General features: G+C 41.5%; 1 protein-coding gene and 1 pseudogene across 4 annotated transcripts in view; one reads left to right on the forward strand and one right to left on the reverse strand.

The window, feature by feature from the left end:
- Positions 1–241: 241 nt before the first annotated feature.
- On the reverse strand, positions 242–1,554 carry LOC117522883 (annotated as a pseudogene).
- Positions 1,555–21,849: 20,295 nt separating this feature from the next.
- The window catches only part of srfa (serum response factor a), a 161,922-nt gene continuing 156,829 nt past the window's right edge, over positions 21,850–26,942 (forward strand). The window contains exon 1 of one of the 4 annotated variants that reach the window (XM_034184333.1): positions 21,850–22,731. In XM_034184333.1, the coding sequence (XP_034040224.1) occupies positions 22,135–22,731 (597 nt within the window). In that variant the 5' untranslated portion in view covers positions 21,850–22,134. The remainder of the gene's footprint in view (positions 22,732–26,942) is intronic. The other 3 variants (XM_034184332.1, XM_034184331.1, XM_034184334.1) reach the window with 3 other exon arrangements.

Below are 26,942 nucleotides of genomic sequence, written 5' to 3' on the forward strand. Positions count from 1 at the left end.
TGAGTCCTGATGACCTGCACGTGAAAACAAGCCTCAGGTGTTCAGGGTGAGGTCCTAATACTCAGCCCTGAATGCATACCACCTGGTGGGAGAAACAGAAAACAAAAACCAAGCCAGCCAAACACCCCAGCACACAACAGTACCCCACCCTCACGGCGACCACACGAACCCGGGCCAGAAAAAACACCCCCCTCCAGGGACCATGGCTGGAATGTTGGCTGGGAGCAAAAAACACCTCCTGCAGCTTCAGCTCTTTGGGCTGACGATCCAGCTGGGAAAGGCCCGTCTCCAGGAGCTGTGCGTTACTGCGCTCTGAAGACAGCTCCGTCGTCAGCTGCTTAACCTACAATGTTAATCTCTTCATGCGGTCATTGATCATCTCAATGTTGAGCTTCTCTAGTTCTTCCTTCAGCTGGATAATGCAAGCTTCCAGCCGCCTCCTCTCCTCTGCCAACAGGGAACTTCGTGTTGAGACTATCAATCTCATCCTGAGCCTGTCTGCAGTAGACTGCTCCTCCTGGGTGTGTAGCATGTCTCCCTCCATGGCTTTAAGATTCTTATCACTGTCTTTAGCATCATTAACTGCTTCATCCCTGGACATTTGCAGCTCTTCCAGTCCTCTTATCTGATCTTTCAGTCGGGCCTGCAGTTTCTTCAGCTGCTATAAGACATTATTGCGATTTTCATTAGCATCTTCAAGAAGGCCTTCAAGCCCTCCCAGATCCAGCTCCCATGTCTTCTTGGCAGAGTGGGCCTGGGAACATTGCCTGCATTCATCCTCCAGCTGAATCTTCATCTCCTCCAGTTGCTGCTCCATGGCACGCTTGGACCTCTCTAAACTGTGAACTCTTTCCAAAGAGATCCATCTCAGTCTTGAGCACTTTGTTAAACTGGTCAAGTTCACCTTTCAGGTCTGTAAGAGACTTCAACTCCCCTGCCAGGGTCAAGACTTTTGTCTCCTTCTCCCTGGCCTCCGCTTCGGCATGATAATGCTCCTCTGCATATCGAGTAGCAATACATTTCTCTTTGGCCCCGCATCTGGTCAAACGTCTTTTGCTTCCTCTTCAGATTGGAGACGATCTGCCGAAGGTGGTCCTGGTCCACCATGAGGTCATCTGACTCTTGCTGCAAACGGATTTTTGTCTTATCCAGTTTGTCCATAGGCTGAGCTTTTCTACTCCAGCTGCCGCTGAACACCGTCCAAACTCCCATGGGACTCACTTGAGGCCCTCTTCAGCCCCCTCTACTGACAAGGCGTCCTATCCTGCCTTTGTCTTCCTTTCAGCCAGCTGAGTCTAGAGAGTAGAAACTGGCTTCTCCACAGTCTTCTTGTTCTCTTCGTTCAGCATCTCCTGCAAAATATTCCCCTCATCCTCCATCTGCCCTAGGCGGACGGAGAAGGAAGGTGTCCCATGGATTTCCTCTTGGAGCAGCTCCTGAGTATCCTGCAACTGAGACTCCAGTGCAGAGATATCTTTTGTTGAATTTGATGGTCTTGCCTTCTGCTTCAGTTAGCAGACCTGTTAGTCTCCACCTCTGACTGCATCTTTGCATTTGTCTGTCAACTCTTGCTTCTGTTGTTCACTTTGCTCAATTTTGGCCAGGAGCTCTTGAACCTGTGCATTCAGCCATCTTTCGACTGTTTAAAATCTGCTTAGTCATAAAACAAATAGAAAAAACCCCAGTAACCCCCCCAGGGAACAGCACAACCAAACCCCAGGGGTGCAAACTGGGAGAAAAGAAAAAAAAAACACACAAACAACCATACGAAACCCCCCCCCCCCCCCCCCGAGGACTGTCCCATCAAACCCCAGGAAGAGGAGAAAAGAAAAAACACAACCCAAACCTAAGCTTGCAAAAAAAAAAATCTAACCCCCCCCTCCCCCGGACGACATGTAGGGACCAACACCCCCCAGCTCCAGGAGTAATAACCACAGCCGAGGTCCCTCTGGGATCCAAAGTCACCCACGGTGGCTCCCAGAGGACCGTTCCATCAAACCCCAGGAGACACCCCCCCATGACTAACAACAGACCCAGCCCCGGCCGTCTACCGCTAGATGGTCCCCCCCAGAGGACACCACAGTCACACCCTGAGGGCGGAAAAAAAACAAAAACAAACAAACCAAACAACAACCCCAACCCCACCCCCTCAGCGCAGGGGAAACTGGAAGTACGTCCAGTGTCACCCCAAAAGTCAACCGGGAGGAGTGGAACAGAGGTAATGGCATACAGCACAAAATGGCGCCACCCCTCCGACTTTTAAACCAGCCACCAGCTGCGGGTATATTCCACTGCCCCAAACCTCAGCTACGCCGATGGCGTATGGCTCAAAGGCGCGCTGAAGCCGGAGGTGGAACAGGGAAGTAACAAAAAAAACCTTAAACCCCCCCCCACCCGGGTGCAGAGGTTACCTGGGAAACGCCCAGCATAACCAAACTGCACCACCCCAGCAACGCCAACGGCAAACGGCCAAGGCTGGAGGTTGTAAAGGGAATTTAAAAAATACCCCCCCCCCCCTGCAGAGGTCTCTGGGAAACGCCCAGCATAACCAAACTGCATCACTCCAGCAACGCCGACAAACGGCCGGAGCCAGAGGAGAAGAGAGGGAAAAAACAAAAAAAAAGAGAAAAGAAAAAAACAACCCATTACCCCCCCCCCCCCCCCCCCCCATAGGACTGTCCCATCAAACCCTGGGAGATGAAAACAAAAGAAATAAAAAAAAAAAGACTAAGACAAACAAAGTCACCTGGGTCCAACTATGCTCCAGACAGCCTGTATTTCAACTCCAGACCACAGACAGTGCTATAAAACCCACAAAAAAACAAAACAAATTAACCCCTGATAAAAACACCACATACTAAAACAAGAAACAGATAATAGACCAATAAAAAAAAACTAACATTGGCCTACATCGTCAAGTGCAAAGAATGGAAAAACATTGTTTTCCATCCTTTGCACCTGGACGGTAATGTGACTCTGTCACCAACAGAGGGAGCCAAAGTGCCAAATAAGAAAATCCCCGTGGTAACAGTAAAACCAATTCACACTGCTGTAAACGACAGCAGGTTATAACAAACAGCTTAAAGTGCAAACTAAATACCACCGGGGCTGCTACAACAGGCGTCGGAGCCAGCTGCACGGGAGGAGACGGGGCTACAGCCGTAACAGCGGGGTGCGACACGACCCAAGCTGTAAACTCCGCCATGTGCGCACAACCCGGGCGGAGAGCATCCGCAACTGATCCCGGATCAACGCCAACATCTGCTGCGGCCTTCCCGGCAAAAATACCGTCTCTGCTTCCTTTGGTCCATTGTTAAATGGCCAGAGACTACTGTTATGTGTCGGACGCGGTCGGAACACCGACCCAGCGTTTAAAAGGACCCAGCATAAAATAAGCAGAGCACGGTTCAAAAGATAACAGAATTTAATAATCATAGTGAGTTTAGTGATAAACAACCAAAAATGTCCGCGGTCTGGTGAGGTGAAAACACGGCGCGCTCTCAGCAGCGCAAACGGTCCGGAGCCACAGCAGTTCGGACCCAGGGACCCCGCCGACACCCCCCAGGTGGCCGCGACAAACCAAGTCTGTGAAGAAAGAAAACATGAGGTGAGTCCAACACTCTCCACCCAGAGAGACACAATCAGCAAACACTTCCTGGCTTAAATATATATCAGCTTCTCACCCTGCAGGCACGGAACAACTCAGTTCAAATCTCCACTGCAGCAGAAGCTGATTAGACAATTAGCATAACGTGACAGCTCAATAACACAAGGTGTGAGGGACACCAAATCCACTGTCATTACTTCATAAAAGTCACCAAAACCAAATTACCTCAGGAAGTGTGCTGAAGAGCGTGAGACCTCACCCAATCCTCCTTCACAGACTGTGGCGTCAAACCTGGAGCGGTCTCTGCGTCCGTAATGGCGAGATTGTTCTCCTGACGCCGATCTCACACGTCTGCTCACAAGGTCGAGTCTCTGGCAATCACACACTGTGCATTCAAGGTTTAAGTGCAGCAATCTCTGATCAAGACAGAATACACCACAGCTGTGAGTCCTGATGACCTGCATGTGAAAACAAGCCTCAGGTGTTCAGGTCCTAATACTCAGCCACTCAGTCCTGAATGCATACCACCTGGTGGGAGAAACAGAAAAACAAAAACCAAGCCAGCCAAACACCCCAGCACACAACACTTTCATTGTAAAGATAACTATAAAAGTGTGAAATTTCCCCTTTTTTCTGTTTTTCATACAATATGATCAAAGGACATAATAAGTGCCCGTAGTCTAAGAATCACCCATAAATGCAGCTTCATCTTTCATAAACGGCAACACATTATAAATGCAGCAGCATCTTTCATAAACGGCAACACAATATAAATGCAGCTTCATCTTTCATAAACGGCAACACATTATAAATGCAGCAGCATCTTTCATAAACAGCAACACATTATAAATGCAGCAGCATCTTTCATAAACAGCAACACATTATAAATGCAGCAGCATCTTTCATAAACAGCAACACATTATAAATGCAGCAGCATCTTTCATAAACAGCAACACAATATAATGCAGCTTCATCTTTCATAAACAGCAACACATTATAAATGCAGCAGCATCTTTCATAAACAGCAACACATTATAAATGCAGCAGCATCTTTCATAAACAGCAACACATTATAAATGCAGCAGCATCTTTCATAAACAGCAACACAATATAAATGCAGCTTCATCTTTCATAAACAGCAACACAATATAAATGCAGCTTCATCTTTCATAAACAGCAACACATTATAAATGCAGCAGCATCTTTCATAAACAGCAACACATTATAATGCAGCAGCATCTTTCATAAACAGCAACACATTATAATGCAGCAGCATCTTTCATAAACAGCAACACATTATAAATGCAGCAGCATCTTTCATAAACAGCAACACATTATAAATGCAGCAGCATCTTTCATAAACAGCAACACAATATAAATGCAGCTTCATCTTTCATAAACAGCAACACATTATAAATGCAGCAGCATCTTTCATAAACAGCAACACATTATAAATGCAGCAGCATCTTTCATAAACAGCAACACAATATAAATGCAGCAGCATCTTTCATAAACAGCAACACAATATAAATGCAGCTTCATCTTTCATAAACGGCAACACATTATAAATGCAGCTTCATCTTTCATAAACAGCAACACATTATAAATGCAGCAGCATCTTTCATAAACAGCAACACAATATAAATGCAGCAGCATCTTTCATAAACAGCAACACAATATAAATGCAGCTTCATCTTTCATAAACAGCAACACATTATAAATGCAGCAGCATCTTTCATAAACAGCAACACAATATAAATGCAGCTTCATCTTTCATAAACGGCAACACATTATAAATGCAGCAGCATCTTTCATAAACAGCAACACAATATAAATGCAGCTTCATCTTTCATAAACAGCAACACATTATAAATGCAGCAGCATCTTTCATAAACAGCAACACAATATAAATGCAGCTTCATCTTTCATAAACAGCAACACATTATAAATGCAGCTTCATCTTTCATAAACAGCAACACAATATAAATGCAGCTTCATCTTTCATAAACGGCAACACATTATAAATGCAGCTTCATCTTTCATAAACAGCAACACATTATAAATGCAGTTTTATCTTTCATAAACAGCAACACATTATAAATGCAGCTTCATCTTTCATAAACAGCAACACAATATAAATGCAGCTTCATCTTTCATAAACAGCAACACATTATAAATGCAGCTTCATCTTTCATAAACAGCAACACATTATAAATGCAGTTTTATCTTTCATAAACAGCAACACATTATAAATGCAGTTTTATCTTTCATAAACAGCAACACATTATAAATGCAGCTTCATCTTTCATAAACAGCAACACATTATAAATGCAGTTTTATCTTTCATAAACAGCAACACATAAATGCAGCTTCATCTTTCATAAACAGCAACACATTATAAATGCAGTTTTATCTTTCATAAACAGCAACACAATATAAATGCAGCAGCATCTTTCATAACAGCAACACAATATAAATGCAGTTTTATCTTTCATAAACAGCAACACAATATAAATGCAGCAGCATCTTTCATAAACAGCAACACAATATAAATGCAGCAGCATCTTTCATAAACAGCAACACAATATAAATGCAGCTTCATCTTTCATAAACAGCAACACATTATAAATGCAGTTTTATCTTTCATAAACAGCAACACATAAATGCAGCTTCATCTTTCATAAACAGCAACACATTATAAATGCAGTTTTATCTTTCATAAACAGCAACACAATATAAATGCAGCAGCATCTTTCATAAACAGCAACACAATATAAATGCAGTTTTATCTTTCATAAACAGCAACACAATATAAATGCAGCAGCATCTTTCATAAACAGCAACACAATATAAATGCAGCAGCATCTTTCATAAACAGCAACACAATATAAATGCAGCAGCATCTTTCATAAACAGCAACACAATATAAATGCAGCTTCATCTTTCATAAACAGCAACACATTATAAATGCAGCAGCATCTTTCATAAACAGCAACACAATATAAATGCAGCTTCATCTTTCATAAACGGCAACACATTATAAATGCAGCAGCATCTTTCATAAACAGCAACACAATATAAATGCAGCTTCATCTTTCATAAACAGCAACACATTATAAATGCAGCAGCATCTTTCATAAACAGCAACACAATATAAATGCAGCTTCATCTTTCATAAACAGCAACACATTATAAATGCAGCTTCATCTTTCATAAACAGCAACACAATATAAATGCAGCTTCATCTTTCATAAACAGCAACACATTATAAATGCAGCTTCATCTTTCATAAACAGCAACACATTATAAATGCAGTTTTATCTTTCATAAACAGCAACACATTATAAATGCAGCTTCATCTTTCATAACAGCAACACAATATAAATGCAGCTTCATCTTTCATAAACAGCAACACATTATAAATGCAGCTTCATCTTTCATAAACAGCAACACATTATAAATGCAGTTTTATCTTTCATAAACAGCAACACATTATAAATGCAGTTTTATCTTTCATAAACAGCAACACATTATAAATGCAGCTTCATCTTTCATAAACAGCAACACATTATAAATGCAGTTTTATCTTTCATAAACAGCAACACATAAATGCAGCTTCATCTTTCATAAACAGCAACACAATATAAATGCAGTTTTATCTTTCATAAACAGCAACACAATATAAATGCAGCAGCATCTTTCATAAACAGCAACACAATATAAATGCAGTTTTATCTTTCATAAACAGCAACACAATATAAATGCAGCAGCATCTTTCATAAACAGCAACACAATATAAATGCAGCAGCATCTTTCATAAACAGCAACACAATATAAATGCAGCTTCATCTTTCATAAACAGCAACACATTATAAATGCAGTTTTATCTTTCATAAACAGCAACACATAAATGCAGCTTCATCTTTCATAAACAGCAACACATTATAAATGCAGTTTTATCTTTCATAAACAGCAACACAATATAAATGCAGCAGCATCTTTCATAAACAGCAACACAATATAAATGCAGTTTTATCTTTCATAAACAGCAACACAATATAAATGCAGCAGCATCTTTCATAAACAGCAACACAATATAAATGCAGCAGCATCTTTCATAAACAGCAACACAATATAAATGCAGCAGCATCTTTCATAAACAGCAACACAATATAAATGCAGCTTCATCTTTCATAAACAGCAACACAATATAAATGCAGCTTCATCTTTCATAAACAGCAACACATTATAAATGCAGTTTTATCTTTCATAAACAGCAACACATAAATGCAGCTTCATCTTTCATAAACAGCAACACAATATAAATGCAGCAGCATCTTTCATAAACAGCAACACATTATAAATGCAGTTTTATCTTTCATAAACAGCAACACATTATAAATGCAGCAGCATCTTTCATAAACAGCAACACAATATAAATGCAGTTTTATCTTTCATAAACAGCAACACATTATAAATGCAGTTTTATCTTTCATAAACAGCAACACATTATAAATGCAGCTTCATCTTTCATAAACAGCAACACATTATAAATGCAGTTTTATCTTTCATAAACAGCAACACATTATAAATGCAGCAGCATCTTTCATAAACAGCAACACATTATAAATGCAGTTTTATCTTTCATAAACAGCAACACATTATAAATGCAGCTTCATCTTTCATAAACAGCAACACATTATAAATGCAGTTTTATCTTTCATAAACAGCAACACAATATAAATGCAGCTTCATCTTTCATAAACAGCAACACATTATAAATGCAGTTTTATCTTTCATAAACAGCAACACATTATAAATGCAGCTTCATCTTTCATAAACAGCAACACATTATAAATGCAGTTTTATCTTTCATAAACAGCAACACATTATAAATGCAGTTTTATCTTTCATAAACAGCAACACATTATAAATTCAGAAGCATCTTTCATAAACAGCAACACATTATAAACGCAGCAGCATCTTTCATAAACAGCAACACATTATAAATTCAGCAGCATCTTTCATAAACAGCAACACATTATAAATTTAGCTTCATCTTTCATAAACAGCAACACATTATAAATGCAGCAGCATCTTTCATAAACAGCAACACATTATAAATTCAGCAGCATCTTTCATAAACAGCAACACATTATAAATTTAGCTTCATCTTTCATAAACAGCAACACATTATAAATGCAGCAGCATCTTTTATAAACAGCAACACATTATAAATGCAGCAGCATCTTTCATAAACAGCAACACATTATAAATGCAACAGCATCTTTCATAAACAGCAACACATTATAAGGGTGATTCTTTAACTACGGGCACTATTGGCCTTGTAAATGTAATTTCCACCACACCACTGCCTTACAATATAAAGCGCCTTGGGGCAACTGTTTGTTGTGATTTGGCGTTATATACATGTGCTCTGATGTCACTGTTTATCTCCATAAAAACTACCCAAACAATCTTTCATACAAACTGTTTAAAGGGACATTACAGTGTTGTGGTGGAAATTACGGCAATAGTGTGGGACAACTACATTTTGTTTAAAAAAAGTCACAACAGTTGTATGACTTTGAATACCCCAATTATGTTTTCATTATTTTACTGATATTTTATTCAGAGATATTTTAAAACATTAGAAAAAACGGTTCTTTACCATTCATTTTTATCATTGAAGATCAAAAGTCTGGGTGTGGGACAAGCACAAAACGGCAATATTTGCATATAATGATGCTGAAAAAAGGTGAAAAAGTCATCATAGACTACTAGAACAAATTTCTTAACACACTTTCATTGTAAAGATAACTATAAAAGTGTGAAATTTCCCCTTTTTTCTGTTTTTCATACAATATGATCAAAGTGTTATGTTGGGACGCAGGTTAGAGGAGCGAACCAGCATCTGACAAGGACCCAACGCTAAAGAAACAAGAGAGCGGTTCCAAAGAACATAACAGATTTATTACAAGTGCAAATATAAACAAAAAGTGAATTAACAGCCTGGTGGGGTGGAGGACGACACGCTCTTCCTAGCGCCCAAGGGATTGGAGCCCGACAGTTCTGGACCCAGAAATTCCCGCCGGCACCCCCCAGGTGGTTAATGAATCGGACAGCGCTGGAAACCATGAGAAAAATTTATCTGGCTTTCGGTGAAAATTTTACGGGCTTCACAGAGAATAAGGACTATTACTACAGCTTTAAGGACGGCTTTAAGGACGCTCGGTGCGCCGCACTCCGTGCCGCCATCAAGAGCCACAAACCACCGGATCATTTCTAAACAGATGGCTCTGTGGAGCCGGGACCATCGTGTACACTTTCTCTGGTTATCACAAGAGCTGGACATCAACCATTTTCCGGCAGATTTCACTTTTAACAGGAGATTTTGTCATGGAAAGCCAAGCGGAGGCTTCGCGCATCACAACCGATTTGCTGATGGAGCGAGACAAAGGAACACCTCCGTTTTGGTCTCACAGGACGGCTTTGAGATGGCGTTCGGACAGCTGTCGGTGTTTTTTCCATCGAGTGATTATCCGAGATGCGTGAAGCCTCCGCTCCTCTTTCCATGATAAAAACTCCTGTAACAGTGGAATGTGCCATTAATTTCCAAACTGGATGCTGTGTTTTATCCGGGACGTCGTCTGACTAGCACAGGAATTGTGAAAAGACGTGGACATCAGCACTTTTTTGGCACATTGAGACAGACGTGCGGAGGAATTCCGCGCGTCGTGGTGGTGCCGCATGGTGCAATGCAACGCCGTGATGAAGCCTCACAGGACATGTTCTGGCATGTCCAGGCACATCCACAATTTCTCGGATAATCACTCGATGGAAAAACCACCGACAGCTGTCTGAACGCCATCTCAAAGCCGTCCTGTGAGACCAAAACGGAGGTGGTTTTGTCTTACTCCAGTAGCAAATCCATCGTGACGCGCGAAGCCTCCACTCGGCTTTCCATGACAAAATCTCTTGTTAAAAGTGAAATCTGCCGGAAAATGGTTGATGTCCAGCTCTTGTGATAACCAGAGAAATGGCACACAATGGTCACGGATCCAGACAGCCATCCGTTTAGAAATGAAATGGTCGTTTAAGCCTGTCGATGGCGGCTTCGGAGCACAGCGCACCCCACAGCCGCTGAGGGCCGTCCTTAAAGCGACAGTAACACTCCTTATTCTCTACCAAGCCCATAACATTTTCACCGAAAGCCAGATGAATTTTTCTAATGGTTTCCAGCTGCCAGTCTCTCACAGTTTCTGAAAAAATTCTGCTCACAGGCGAATGACGCAACCGACAGGCGTGGAAAAACTCACGCATGCGCACGAGGGTTCAAGCTTGTCTGATGCAATCACACGTGATTCAAATCCATATGGTTTTTGAAAAAAATAATGTCGGATACTTTTCTAATAGACCTCGTATATCGTGCCCATCATGTCCACATCACAAACTAAAATATGTTGTAGCGAATGCATACAAACTGGCCACGAATAAAGCGTTTTATTACATCTGCTTTGCAGCTGATTTGCGGACAATCTGTGAATGCATAACAAAGACGTCACGTAAACCCAAAGTGTGGCAGAAAGTGACATACCTGCCAGTCAGTGCTGGTCTGGCTGTGTAGATCCACAAAGACGTAATAGCTGCTGCAATCCAGAACTTTTATTTAACACCAACAAAAGGAAGAGTTTCTGTTTTAGCCACAACTCACTCAAAAAAAAAAAAAAAAAGAACACCGTCTCACCCCCCCAGCGGCTTCCCCCCTCCCGCTCCCCAAACTCATGAACAGTTAACCCTCGCATGACAAAATGAACATTGACTCTGTGATCAACTTGTCCAAGTCGAGCAAATGCTCCAGAGGCTGTATTGTTGGTATGAACAGTGATGCCGAAAGGAGCAAGTGCGCTTCTTTTATGACCGCAATGCAGATGTCGTGCACGCGCAAGATGTGCGCGATGCATTCATAATACACCCGTAATACTGCCGTGATAATCTCAATGTGTCGGATCAGTTTCCTCACTACATGCGTTATATAACCGTGATTGTTCATCATATATTCGCTATATATTATTAACATAGCCGATATTCATACTGGGACATTTGTCATTTTTGGCCATTTTTGTTGCGGATGACAACGAACACCCGCAATTTGTATACTCAATTCATGCGCAATTAATCCTCTCCCCAGTGGGACAGGGCCCTAAAATTGTATTGTAGCATTATTAGTTATTAATACTATTAGCCTTGTTGTTGTTGCTATTATTATTAATATATAAACAAAATTTTTTTAAAAAATATTACAATTTGTAATACATTTGACTCTTTTATGACAACAAACGCTGAGCCATTATTATACAGAAAACAAATGCACACAAACGTCCTGACAGCTGCAACAGCTTAATGCTAACTTTAACATTGGAAATGCCATAGACATGCTAACGTGTTAGCATTGGTCCCCTTTTTAAGTTATAAAATACATCTATCCACTATTTCAGAAGACCATAACAGGTCGGTTTAACATAAAAAAGGTAAATATTACTCACAGACATATGCTCTTTAGGGTTTTAGTGGGGGAAAATTAAGATAAAGCGAAATAAAACAATGAATGAACGACGCATTAGATCGAAGCACTGCTTCGATCTGTGAATCACTGCTTCGATTGGTTCAAGGTTCAAAGCAAAGCCACGCTGCAGAAAAGTTGATTACAGACCCACTGCAGGGTCTGTATTCAATGTAGAGAAATGATAATTTTCCTGACCAACATCCCCAAAAACAACAGCCACTCTGAAGGACTGATAAGGGAATCGTTAAGCAAAAAGGTTATTGATGTCGGTGAATCAAATAATTTCTTAATGATACCCTTTCGAAAGGCGTAGAATGCCACTTCTTTGTTTGTTTTAGCGTACGTGGTGCAATTGATAGCCAAACACTCAGTTCCTTTAGATCTTGATGTTTTCTGATGTTGCTGGTATGATAGTTATGATCCTTGGTCATGAAAAATGCACATAAACAGAAACTTTTGTTTCTAATACGACTAGAGAGTGACACAAAGACTGCCATTGTGCATCTATAGCAACACCCAGTTACACATGTTCAAAATGGCGGCCGGCACTCAGCCAATTATAATGCAGCATATAGGAAGTCGGCCCTCTCTATGTTCTCTCTGATGACTGCTTATTAGAACATCAACTATTTGGAGCAATAAGTGATTCTCCCATTTTCTTATTTTTGTTCTCCACGTAATGTGACCTTCATCTCTCCTAATTTATGTCTGCCATGATTAGCTATTTGATTTATTTATTTATTTTAGTATCTTTGACACATTCTCCCCTTCTATTCTCAATTACTCAGATCTCACTGGGACAAATAGTCCATTGTAAAAATAATGATTCTTTAATCAAAGTTTATACAAGTTTTATGTAATCATCAGGAAGCTTATCGATACATGTATATATTGTTACCATATCATGAACAAAAGTGGATGGATAATAAAAGTCATGATGGGTAATATAGCAATCATGGATTTTTTTAAGGGTTGCACTGAAAGAATAAAACACCACTTAACTAGCTACAGGAGAGGTGGTTTTCCCTGCAATGACAATATTTATTACACACAGCTCTATGAGGTAAAACTATACCTAACAAATGTCTTAAAATAGTTTGTCCAACACAAAACTTAACAGGCCATCTATTCTTCTTCTTCTTATTATTATTATTGTTGTTGTTGTTATGAACATTTTCCTCTACTTGCACCCGCGATGTGTGTTTTCTTAAGAGCTGACATAACGTGAATTTCTCCTCTGTGAGATCAATAAAGTTGATCTTATCTTATAATATGAGCTATCCATTATTATATAGAGATCAGTGTCCTGGTTAAAGATAGAAAAAGATGGTAACTTTTCTATCTTTAACCAGGCGCACACAACTTTATACTTTGTGTTTTTGCCCCCCAAAAATACCTTCATGTGCAGCTATAAACTGCACAAATTGCCAGTTCAAAGGCTGTAGGTGACCATTTTACCTGTGAGTATTATTAAAATGGAAAGTAATGACCAATAATTTGAAGAGTTCTATCCTTTATCCCAGCATATAGACATAGATAATAATAATAATAATAATAATAATAATAATAATAATAATAATAATAATAATAATAATAATAATAATAATAATAATAAAAGTGGCTTGAGTGTAGCCACATGTTGAGTTTTGTGTTGGACAAACTATTTTCAGACATTTATTAGGTCTATTTGTGCATAGGTTTAGAGCTTTTGGCGTTGTTGCTACAAACTTTATTACTAATATTAAGCTGATTCTCACAGAGCTATGTGTAATAAATATTGTCGTTGCGAGGGAAAACCAACTCTCATCCCATCACAAGGCACAGTGAAGGTTTGATTTAATAATGTTGTTATTTTTTTCTTTTTTTATCTTTATATATTAAAGTTGCTTTGTTCTGTATTTTCTGTGTTCTGTAAAGTGTCTTTATCACTGTGTAAAGCGGTATATAAATATAATGCATTATTATTGTTCTTATTAGTATTATTATAAGGTGCTGAGAGCTGCAGAGACGGTGAAGCTTCAACAAAGTTCCAAAGGTGTTAACAGCACATAACCAATTGAAGAACTATCTATCATACAGATGTGCACATGGGTAAGAACAAATAATTAGTCTGTGCTCATTTCATGGCTTAGTCATGTTTTTTAAAACATTGCCCTTTACTCCACTTTTCACAAAACCATTTTAAAAGCAGTGGTGAGCACAGATAACCAAAAAATTTACTTCGATGACAGTTAATCAGATAACTAAAAAGTTATCTTCCACCAAGCTAAAACGATAAACTACCCAAAAATGTATCGGAAGTTACAGATAATCGATAACTGATAAATTCCAGTATTGTCTCCGGTACACTTGCAACTACTAATAAGCTGGTATTGAGTTTTAACGCCACGATCGCTTTTGGAAGCATCAAAAGTGACGACAGACCCAAACAATGAGTCAGCACTTCTGTCTTTGAGCATCCTGCCCCCTGCTGGAAGCTCCAGTTTACTACATGGCTTCCAGCACAGACGCAACTGAGGAGAGCCGCAAAGCTCAACTCTACTCAATCACAACACTGCTGTCAGGCCGAGGTCTTGGAAAATAAAGCAATGCTGACTTATGGTTTGGTGTATAAATAAAATGAATACTGATAGAATAACTCCATTAATGTCAATTCTGTCATTTGTGCAAAGTTAATAACAACATATATCTTTTAATGTTGAATAATGCACTAATTCTGAAGTTTTGTAACAAACACAGACAGATGGCATTCTGGGTAAAATGTGCCTCCGCTAACACTGATTCTTTGATTCATTCTATGTAAACCAACACGTTAAGGTGAGGTGTGTCGTGTGTTGGTGTTTACAGATAAATATGCTTTTGTAAAATATGCCATTTTTTATTTGTAAAAAAAGGTATTTTCCAAAAAAAAAAAAAGCCAAGTTGTAATTAGATAACCGTCTGATATAACCGATGTCAAAATAAATAGAACACTGCCATGATCTACTGGTGCCAGTGCGAGTTTTGGCCCTTTTTCAAATGATTTTTCATTTGAGAATTTTGAGAATTTGAGAATTTTTTGGATCGCACCAAGTTTCAGGTTAATCACGTGTCCTGCATACTTTAATATACATGGAGTAACAAGCTACGTTTAACATCTCATGACCACCTCCTGATCGGTGATCATATGGTCAGATGAAAATCAAACCTGTTTGATTCTTGTCGGCCGTCGTGAGGGTATCCCGCTGCTGAAGCGCTACAAGCGTCCAACCTCTCGCAGTGTGCCTGTGCAAACACCGCAGACCTGTCTTGTAATGTTTTTTCTGTTTTGTTTTTTTTTTAACTTTGATGTCTCCCATCCAGAGGTTTTGTAAAATTAAGTCTGAAAAAAAAGCTTCTGTTTACATTTTGTTTCTGGAAACACGAGTCCAATGTGTGGTTTTTGAACGTACGTGTGTGAGAACATAAATTGTACGCTCTGAACTTTTACACTGTGTGGTTCTGTAGTACAGTTTGAGCTGGAACCGAGTACAGTGATTGAAAATATCAGCCCAGCTTCAGTATGAATACTGCCATGAACACTACTGGCCAGTAGATGGCAGTAGAGACCTTGAAAACTTGCCAAAACAAAATTACAGATAATCTGTGTTGCTACTTGCTACATTTAAGATGCATGGAATTTAATAAACACAAACACAATAACAACGTCTATAAACCCAGAGAATATATTCACAAGAGTTTTAGGCACTAGAGTTTAATGCTCTTGTCCGTGTAGTCTGATCAGAGTGTCTCAAAAACATTTCTCCTGTCGTGAACGTACTGATTATCCTATCACCCATAATGCACCTGGACACAGCAAGTACACACTAAAACATTAAAAATTAGCGCATTATTTTAAAACTAAAACATATATCTGATATTTTCACTTTATAAAACTTCAGACATGACGTTAATTTAAATAACTTGTCCGAAATACGTTTGGTTAAAATTTGAACCATAAGTTAATGTATGCCTCTGGATGACTTGGGTGATATTGGCTGCGTATCTGTATGGGGTTAAAAGAAATTAGTTTGGTTTTTTTGGTGACCAGTTGTCCTTTGCCTGCAGAGGATAGAGCGGTTTCTTCTAGAAGCAGTTGTCTGTTTGCAAAGGGTAGAACTACACATCTGTTCACCAATGTTTACCATGTTAACGGTCTAAAAATTATTGGACAAAAATTTATCGGAAGGTAATTAGTCCGATAATGGTTTTCAAAGTTATCTGAAAAGATAATCTGATAATGAAAGCTTTATTTTTGGTAATGATCGGTTATCGGATTATTGGAACTGTGCCCACCACTGTTTAAAAGTAAAATAATTAATCATTCACTGTTCTTGTAGGCGATATTTTTATTTGTGATAGCAGCATCTCACTTGGGAATCAGATAAAAATGTTTGCAAAATTGATGATTTAAGCTCCAAATGAATGAAAATCTGCCTTTACAATCATTTTCTTTGTTCTCTGTTTTACCCTCAGCTTTACGTTGGTTAGCTGTCAGACAGATGTGTGCGCATGATGCTTCCCGTCAGGCAGTTAAAAGTCAGTCACAGTTTATGTCTTTGGTATAAATTGTAACTTTAACATCAGTGCATGCTGTAAAACTCTGACCTTTTTATTGTTTGCTGTCATCAGAAAGAGGGAGCTGGTGATGAGACCTTTAACCTGATGATGACTACTTTTCTGAAGTAGTTTTCTTTTTCCAGGAGTACAGAGTTTCCAGTTTTGAGCAGAGACTGATGAATGAGATTGAGTTCCGTTTGGAGCGGACGCCTGTGGAGGAGTCAGGCAATGAGGTGCAGCATGACGACATCCCCACAGAGAAATGTATCGCTCCCATATTTGACAAGAAGCTGAAGAACTTCAGAGCTGTGGAAGATATGCCGGTGACTGTGTAAAGTCCTGGGAATCCCAATTCCAAAATTGAGAGGTCAGCATCTGTGCAGGTTTCTCCAGAAGGACGGCGTAGTTTGCTCACATCTGTCTCACACACCAGGTTTACTGGTTCAAAAATGGCAAGCAGATCTTAAGGAAGAATGTTCATTATGAGAAGATCAGAGAGGGGGGCGGACTGTGCGCGTTACACATCAAATCCACCACCGGTGATGACGACGGCAACTATACCATCATGGCCGCCAATCCACAGGTGAAGAAGTCTCAGTCTCCACATCACTGGTCTCTCTCAGTGCAAAATGTGATTCATTGTTTGTTATATAACGGCTGAATGGATCCTTGTCATTTGATTGGTGGGTTGTATGTCACATGACATGGATTATTCATACTATTTGCTGTTGTGCTTCATTTACCGTGCAATAGTTCTTTTTAGCATGCGATTTTGGTGCTAATAAAATGTGCTATTGCATGCCTGGACCACCGCGCATGCTCACACTACCAGGGACGGCATTTAGCTAAACATAGCAGAATTTGTTTTGCTGGCGGACGACGATTTGAAGGAGCTAATTGACGCTGCTAATTCTTCTAACACACAAAAAACAAATCCAATACACTGTAAGCCATCTGGAGGCATGAAGATATGTTAGCATGAAATGCTCGACAAATTTCTGATGTGATTTTTCGCTGGACTGAGGAACTACACCAAGTCTTTTTTTTTTTTTTTTGGACATACACAAAGTCAGTGCACAGCATCAGGGACAACATCATTGCAATTTTGGACTCCAATTTAAAGTTCGTGTTGGACTGTTAAGCACTATTGATGAACACAACAAATATCATGTTGTGAAAGTGTAGTGACACGGACACACAACAGGGGGCGCAAATGAACGATCAATAGATGAGCCAAAAAATAACAATTTAATGTTGTGAAGGTGCACAACGAACATACACACAATCTCAGAATATGATTACAGTCAATCCACAAAGGTGACGTGTGGGCAGGCTCGAGGATAGAAGACGTCTGTCCTGAGAAGAGCCGGAACCACACGATTTCTGCCGCCACCGAACCTGGTGAATACTGGAGCCGCCAAGTCCCGAATTCCCAGGTGATCACCGTCCCCGACTGTCGGATCTGGTACTGCTGGCGAAGAACAAAGACAGTCAAGTGTGGGTGTGTGTACACCCTGTAACAACAACGGTGGGAATGCCACCTCCACCTCTCACTCAATATTCTGCAGAGTACCGCAGTGATTCCTCAGGGGAAAAGAGTGCCGTCCTGCACTCACTCAGCTTCCACAGAAAGAGGGACCGGTACTCCTGCAAACACTCACAATATACAGATATATTACAAAACACAAACGACTGAGTCAATTACCTCCAAAGAAGTACGATATCTCGGCAACGAGGTGGAGATGACGTCTGGTCTTTATGGAGTGAGATGATGTAGAGTAGAAGGGTGACAGCTGTCAAGAGATAATGAGTGACAGCTGTCACCCCCGGCTGTGTCTGGCGGCAGCGCCCTCTCGTGCCTGAAGCCCGCACTTCAGGCAGGGCGCCCACTGGTGGTGGGCCAGCAGTACCTCCTCTTCTGGCGGCCCACACAACATATCACATGACAAGGATCTATTTTAGCCATTATATAAAACAAATAAACATTCATTATTTGTATACTGTTGTCTTGCCATCAAGGATTCGGGTCGGGTCCTCGATCTGACCTCCCCAACACTATCGCGTACCAATCCCCAGGGAGATGTGCAGTGAATCCCTGATAAGCATTATTTTAAAAAACAAACAAACTAGGCACTCTTCTTTCTAAGAATGCTTTTATTTTAATGATGACTTCATAAGGATATATTTATGACTTCATAAGTACACAAATTATAATTTACACTGTGGGGGGGCAGCACATCCAAGAAGGACACATCCAGGCTGGACAAACTGATCAGGCGGGCTGGCTCTGTGGTTGGCATCAAGATGAACTCTCTCTGGTGATGCTGGCAGAGAAGAGAACACTGGACAAACTGCTGGACATTATGGATGGATGCCAGTCACCTTCTGCACACCGTCATCAGCAACCAGAGGAGCTTCTTCAGCCACAGACTGCTCCTTCTCAAGTGCAGGACCAACAGACTGAAAAACTCCTTTGTCCCTCAGGTCATCAGACTGTATAACAGGAAGTAACAGGAAGTAACAGGAAGACAGAGGATGGGAAGGAGAGGAACAGTAGTAGCCAGTAAACCAGTATTGATCAGTATGTCTGGTATTTATATGTGTGTATTTCTATATCAATTTGCACACGATTTTTTTTTTTTTTTTTTTGCTACTTTCGCTTTTGATACTCTGTGTGCTTCTTATCCTGTGTGCTGCTATACAATGCTACTGGAACCTCAATTTCCCTGAGGAAGTCTTCCCAGGGGATCAATAAAGTTCTGTCTCATCTCATCAAATCTTTTAATTTGCCATGTTCTAAGACAGTAGCCTTTTTTTTTGCATTTGTGTTGTCTACACAAATGCCCTGGGATGCACTCACCTCTATCCGGGCCCTATGCTGTTATCAGTACAGGCAGTATAGTTTGATACTGACACTGATCTTGTGGTGACAGTTTTGTTGATGTTTGCATCTCCCGCGTTTGTGATTTCAGAGTGCGGGCACGCATTCAGGAGGTTGAAAGTGATCAAAATCCGGAGTGCTTCTTGTAATATCACTTCCTTTGTGCTCCGGGGGACATGCTAGCTCATGAAACTGTGCAGAGTAGACTGTAAGGTAGGAAACATGGCTGGACACAAAATAAATCAGGGTGTGGCAGTTTTTCGTCAGGCTTCCTGTTCTCCAGGTGCGTGGTCTACCCAATCCAGAGCTGATGTGGCTGCTCAGTGGAAGACCCATTTATCCAGACCTGTACCACAAAACGCTGACACGAGAGAATGGCATCGACCCTGTAAGGAGGAGTCACGGTGGAATGTACACCTACACTGCCAGCAACAAAGAGCTCTTTTAGTCTTTAATTTAAAGTTGTCGGCAAGGACAATATTATGTGTGTATATACGTATATCTCACTTGAGTGCAGTTTTTCTCAGGGTACTAATGCAACAATCACAGTGCTGCAGTAATGATTAAGGTACCAGAGTAACAATTGCTGTACTGTAGTAATGACCACAGTAGAGTAGTAATGGTCACAGCACTGTAGTAATATTCACAGTACTGTAGTAATGACCACAGCAGAGTAGTAATGGTCACTGCACTGTAGTAATATTCACAGTACTGTAGTAATGACCACAGCAGAGTAGTAATGGTCACAGCACTGTAGTAATATTCACAGTACTGTAGTAATGACCACAGTAGAGTAGTAATGGTCACAGCACTGTAGTAATATTCACAGTACTGTAGTAATGACCACAGTAGAGTAGTAATGGTCACAGCACTGTAGTAATATTCACAGTACTGTAGTAATGACCACAGCAGAGTAGTAATGGTCACAGCACTGTAGTAATATTCACAGTACTGTAGTAATGACCACAGTAGAGTAGTAATGGTCACAGCACTGTAGTAATATTCACAGTACTGTAGTAATGACCACAGCAGAGTAGTAATGGTCACAGCACTGTAGTAATATTCACAGTACTGTAGTAATGACCACAGCAGAGTAGTAATGGTCACAGCACTGTAGTAATATTCACAGTACTGTAGTAATGACCACAGCAGAGTAGTAATGGTCACAGCACTGTAGTAATATTCACAGTACTGTAGTAATGACCACAGTAGAGTAGTAATGGTCACAGCACTGTAGTAATATTCACAGTACTGTAGTAATGACCACAGCAGAGTAGTAATGGTCACAGCACTGTAGTAATATTCACAGTACTGTAGTAATGACCACAGCAGAGTAGTAATGGTCACAGCACTGTAGTAATATTCACAGTACTGTAGTAATGACCACAGCAGAGTAGTAATGGTCACTGCACTGTAGTAATATTCACAGTACTGTAGTAATGACCACCAGCAGAGTAGTAATGGTCACTGCACTGTAGTAATATTCACAGGTACTGTAGTAATGACCACAGCAGAGTAGTAATGGTCACTGCACTGTAGTAATATTCACAGTACTGTAGTAATGACCACAGCAGAGTAGTAATGGTCACTGCACTGTAGTAATATTCACAGTACTGTAGTAATGACCACAGCAGAGTAGTAATGGTCACTGCACTGTAGTAATATTCACAGTACTGTAGTAATGACCACAGCAGAGTAGTAATGGTCACTGCACTGTAGTAATATTCACAGTACTGTAGTAATGATCATATCACTGCTTTATGGCAGTACTGCAGAAATGAACACAGTACTAGAGTAACTATCACAGCACCGTCGGGTCCTTCCATGCGTGTGGACACAAACCTGATCTGTGATTCGACCTGTGGAGTCAAAAACTTTCACTTTTTTTCGTCCGCAGTGACGTTGCTGGTAGCGCAACCATTTTGGTATTTATTTTAATGAGTGTATCTTATCGACCAATAGGAGCGCTTGTCAGAGGTCCGTCAGCCAATTGATGAGCGGCGCAGTGACTCACCAAATAAGGAGAGACAGCACCAAATAAGGAAACACTATCTCTTTATAAGGAAGGACGTAGGCCCTCTGAGGTAATATCGTTCCGCAAACACTAAACTTGACGCAAAGTCAGACGAATTTATGTGTTTATGAAGCCAGAGATAGAAGTATTCGCACATCAACAGGGGGTAAGTTAGCACAGGGACGCTGCCGGTCCTGTGAGGACGTTATTTGGCGTCGGTGCTGTGGACTAGTTGAGTCGGCGGAGCGGCACAGAGGAGCTCCTCGCGGTTTCCTTTTTGAGAAAGTGTCGGGAGTTTTGGGCAGAGAGGCGGAGGAGAAGCTGGCGGAGCGGGACGGACGGATTCAGGGACGGCGGCACGACTCAAAGTTTGCTTCTGTGTGTCGGTGGACTCTCGAAGCTGAACCGGGCTTTGTTTGTTTACACTTCGTGGCCCGGGCTCCAGCTGGTTTTGGCTGACGTTCAAGGACTGGGTTCAGTAAATAGAAATGTTACCGAGCCAGATCGGATCGGCTCCATCTGGAAACGGGTCAGCGGCGGACAGACATGCTTCGGGGATCCTCGGGAGCGGGTCTCGTCCCGTTCTGGTCAGAGCGGGTTTAGTAGGTGTGAGCAGGCCGGGAGAAATGTTGGGGGCGAACGGTCCGGGAGGTCCGAGAGCCGTGAGGCCGGGGAACGGGACGGGAATGAGCCCTCTGCAGTCCACGGTCCAGGCCGGCATGTTGGGGTTGAACCCCGCAGCGGCTCTCCCTCACGGAAACAGGTTCGACCCTGACCGCGACAGCGCGCCTCTGTGCAGCGGCTCGGACAACGAGTCGGACTCCGGGGACGAAGACGACCCCGTGGGTCCCCTGGGGGACAGCAGGAGGGGCGTGAAGCGGGAGCGCGTGGAGATGGAGGCGTCGGGCAGCAGCCAGGAGGTGGGAGTTCCTCCCGGAGGGTTCGGCCTGGTGCCCTCAGGGGTCGCCGGGGCGAAGCCGGGCAAGAAGACACGTGGGCGTGTCAAGATAAAGATGGAATTTATCGACAACAAGTTGAGACGATACACCACCTTCAGCAAGAGGAAGACTGGCATCATGAAGAAGGTGGGTCACGTGATTTCTCCTCCGGCCCGTATCCAGTGTGTGTGGAGAAAGTTTTTAGTTTTAGCTTTCTGTCACGACATTTCACAGCTGTTCCAGACCAGTTGATTTTTCTGCACTGCACCACTTATTGTACTCGTATTTATTCAGTAGAGAAAAAAATGTAATGCAGTGGATGGAGCCATTAAAACGGTATTTTATGTGCATAAAAATAGGAACTGGAATGTGACCGTTTGACCTCTTAAAATAGGTCAAGGTTAGCCATTTTTGAACTTGTCCCAAGAATGCTCCTTATGAATTTGAAGTCCCTGGCAGTAATAGGAATGGACTTAAGCTGCGCATGGACGGACAGACACAAAGTCTTCGTATTAGCTGATGGCCATATTTTGGCCTTGGGTAAAAATTAACTGTGCTGACAAAAATATGACAGTCTCTTCAAAAACAAAGCAGGTAGTACCTTATTATGGTCGTCCATTTTTTTTTTTTTTTTAGAATTTTTATTTATTTATTTATTTGCATTCAGCTTTTGTTTGCCGGGAAGGGTTTGAGCTTGGACCTAGTGCACTCCAAGTAGGATATGTCCAACATTCCAGTTTTATGGAGTTGTGCAGCGTCAGAACTTGGGAGTGGGTGGGTTGCAGGGTGGATGAGCTCCAACTCTGAAAAGTGCAATAGAATGACCATTCAAGTCAGAGTTCCAAGTTGAAGACTTGAGAAAGATCCCTGAAGATTGGGGTCACTGATATGTTAAATCAATACAGCAGGGCACCTGGTGATTGGTAGACAGTGTAACCTTTTGTTCATTTTTACTTCTATGTAGTGTTTGAATTTTATGCAGTAAATGTATTTGATCAGAATGATGCTGAGTTGCAAACTTGTGACAATCCCTGTCCCAAGATGGAGAATGAAAATATCGCAGAAAGTAGCTTGATCTCCTTTTCCTGAGTGCGTACACTGGAACACATTTAGGTCAGACACTGGAATTTTCACCTTCTGACGATGCTGTAGAATGTGGCACTAGTCCGTTTCAGAAACGGGCCATTATGGACACAAATGCTCACATTATTCCAACCTCACAATATCTACAATGTTCTTGTAATATTGTTTTGTGTGTGATAAAAGAAAATGGTACTAAACAGTTTCTTTATTGGTTTACAGGCTCTTTGTCATTGTCAGGCAGCATTTTGGAGTGGAAAATGCATGATTTTGGGGGGTTTTGACTTCAGGGGTATATCCAGGGGAGGTTAGACTACCTCATTTGGTTAATGATTTGCATTTCTTGTAAATAACTGTCCCCATATTTTTAAGGGGGTAATACACCACAATGTTTAATTATGTAAAATAATACCACCCCCTACCTTTATGAGGCGAAAGAAGTCACTCGATTTCGGTAGTGAGAGCAATTGGTATCTTGAGCATAGCGAACATCCAGGTAGAGATGCCCAACCATTGCCAGGCAGCACTTTGGAGTGAAAAATGCATGATTTGAGGGGGGTTGCCTATAGGGGGGTTAGACTTGATCATTTGGTCAATATTTTTAAGGGGGTATTTCAAAGCCTTTGTGCTAACACCAAACGCTTGTTTTATGCCCATTCTCCATGTAATGTGGAGTTGCATTAGGAAGGGCATTTGGTGTAAAACTTGTGCCAAGTTGACTTGCAGATCTGCTGTGGTGACCCTGAATGAAACAAGGTAGAAGCTGAAGGGACTTATTATATTTCCAAAAGGCAATGTAAAGAAATCTCTAAATAAAGGTATTCTTTTTTCATGATGCTGTAGGGTTGCAGGTCTTTTGAAATGAAACAGGTGATGGATCTATTTATTCTTCTTGCACCTTCAGAACTGGCTGGAAGTTTGTTAAATCATTGTGGTGCATGTTACTTTTGGTGTTACCACTGTGGCTTTTAGAGTTCTTTCAACTTGGGGTGACGATGCGATGAATACGCCTGAGCATTTGTGTTTCTGAAATGCTTGACCCTCATTTTGCACAGCTTGCATATTAAATTGGTCATACGAAGCTCCTTCTCCCTCTTGGTATTATAGAATCCAAAGAGCACCCAGACACTTCAATGTTGATGGAGCAAATTTAATTTGTTGCTCTTCCATGCTAATGAGCCAAGCTAACTTGCTAACACGGCGCCAACTGTTGTACAATGCTGGACTTATACAATGTTACGGGTGAGGGAACAACTTCTGTGCTATGGGAAAACCTGGTGATCTTGCGGCCTGTACAACAGTGTTACAGGTTCTACAAAAAATGTTTTATGACTGTGCTAGCATGGCTAAAAATAGAGCAGCAGACTGGCAGTCAGTTTAAAAAAGAAAGAAAAACTAACATTTTGCCCCCCAAATATGATGAAAATCTTGTTTCTGAGTATGGCAAGAAATAAAACCTTTTTAACGGTCAGTCAGGTTTAGATGTGGGTAATCCCAGCTTCAGTGAGTGTTGTGTTTTCATTGATTAGCTCATCTACCCGCCTGAAGAGTGGAACTAACGGGAATCAGCTGGTTTAGTGGGTGGATGGAGCAAATATGTGGTAGGACTTTTACTCAATGAAGCTGGGATTATGATCACCTCTGGTCAGGTAGCGCTTTTCCCGCAAATACAAAAATTCTCCATTTCTTCCTGGTAAGTGTTCAGACCAGGGGCTCATCCAGACAGAAAAATGAGGAAACAGCCACCCACAACACCTTCTGAGTAAAAGTTTACTTTTGAAGACTCCCCCCCCCCCCCCCAAAAAAAAACTACTAGTACTTATATATACGAGGTCTATTAGAAAAGTATCCGACCTTATTATTTTTTTCAAAAACCATATGGATTTGAATCACGTGTGATTACATCAGACATGCTTGAACCCTCGTGGGCATGCAAGAGTTTTTTCACGCCTGTCGGTTACGTCATTCGCCTGTGGGCAGTCTTTGAGTGAGGAGTCGTCCACCCGCTCGTCGATTTTTTTTTCATTGTTTAGGATGGCTCAGAGACTGTTGCTTTGTTTGATAAAAATTTTTTCAAAACTGTAAGGCACAACTGAGTGGACACCATTCAATAAATTCAGCTGGTTTTCGGTAAAAAATTTTAACGGCTGATGAGAGATTTTGGTCTGGTAGTGTTGCTTTAAGGACGGTCCACGGCGCCTGACGGCGATCTGCGCTTCGAGGCGGCAGCGTCTCGCCGTTTCAAGTTGAAAACTTCCACATTTCAGGCTCTGTTGACGCAGTAAGTCGTCAGAGAACAGAGAACTTCAGAAGAAGTCGGCATGAGGAGTTTATTCGGACATTCCATTGTTAACGGTCATTTTGTAATGAAAGAACGTGCGGGCAGAGTCGCATGTCGGGCTGGACCCGACCGCGGGGGGTCGCGGCAGGAAAAACACCTCCGTTGGAAGTCTTAACGGGCAAGTTGGAACATGCCCAAGCTGTTAAACAATTTCTCAGTTACTCACTTGTTGAAAGCCATTAAAAGCCGCCTGAATTCTACAAATGGTTTTCAACACGGAGGTGTTTTTCCTGTCGCGGCGCACACAGATTTGCCGAGTCGTCACGGAAACGACTCGGCGAATTTGCGCGTACGTCTTCATTAAAAAAATGTCCTTAAACAGTGGAATGTCCGCATAATTCCTCATGCCGGCCTCTTCTGAATCTTCTCTGTTCTCTCACGATGTCCTGGGTGAATTAAGCCTTAAATTAGGATGTTTTCAGCTCGAAACAGGCCGACGACAGCGCCTGGAAGCGCTGCAGGACGTCCCGCTCCGTGGGAAGTCCTTACACTGACAAACACCCCATAATCTCTCATCAGCCGTTAAACTTTTCACAGAAAACCAGCTTAATTTCTGGAATAGTGTCCACTCGGATATTCCTCACAGGTCCAGAAAAATTTTTGATAAAGCAACGCGCGCCGTCTCGAGCAGCGTGTGAAACAAAGGAATTCAGCCGAGAGGGCTGAACCACATCTCACTCAAGGCCTGCCCACAGGGAAATGACGTCACCGACACGCGTGAAAAAACTCACGCATGCGCACGAGGGTTCAAGCATGATTGGTGTAATCGCATGTCATTCAAATCCATATAGTTAAAAAAAAAAAAATAAAGGGTCGGTTTATTATCTAAGAGACCTCGTGTGTGTTGGTGTGTGTGTGTGTGTGTGTGTGTGTGTGTGTGTGTGTGTGTGTGTGTGTGTGTGTGTGTGTGTGTGTGTGGTATAAGGTGTGTGTGTGT

The sequence above is a fragment of the Thalassophryne amazonica genome, chromosome 13 (assembly GCF_902500255.1).
Source record: "Thalassophryne amazonica chromosome 13, fThaAma1.1, whole genome shotgun sequence".
Lineage (NCBI taxonomy): Eukaryota > Metazoa > Chordata > Actinopteri > Batrachoidiformes > Batrachoididae > Thalassophryne > Thalassophryne amazonica.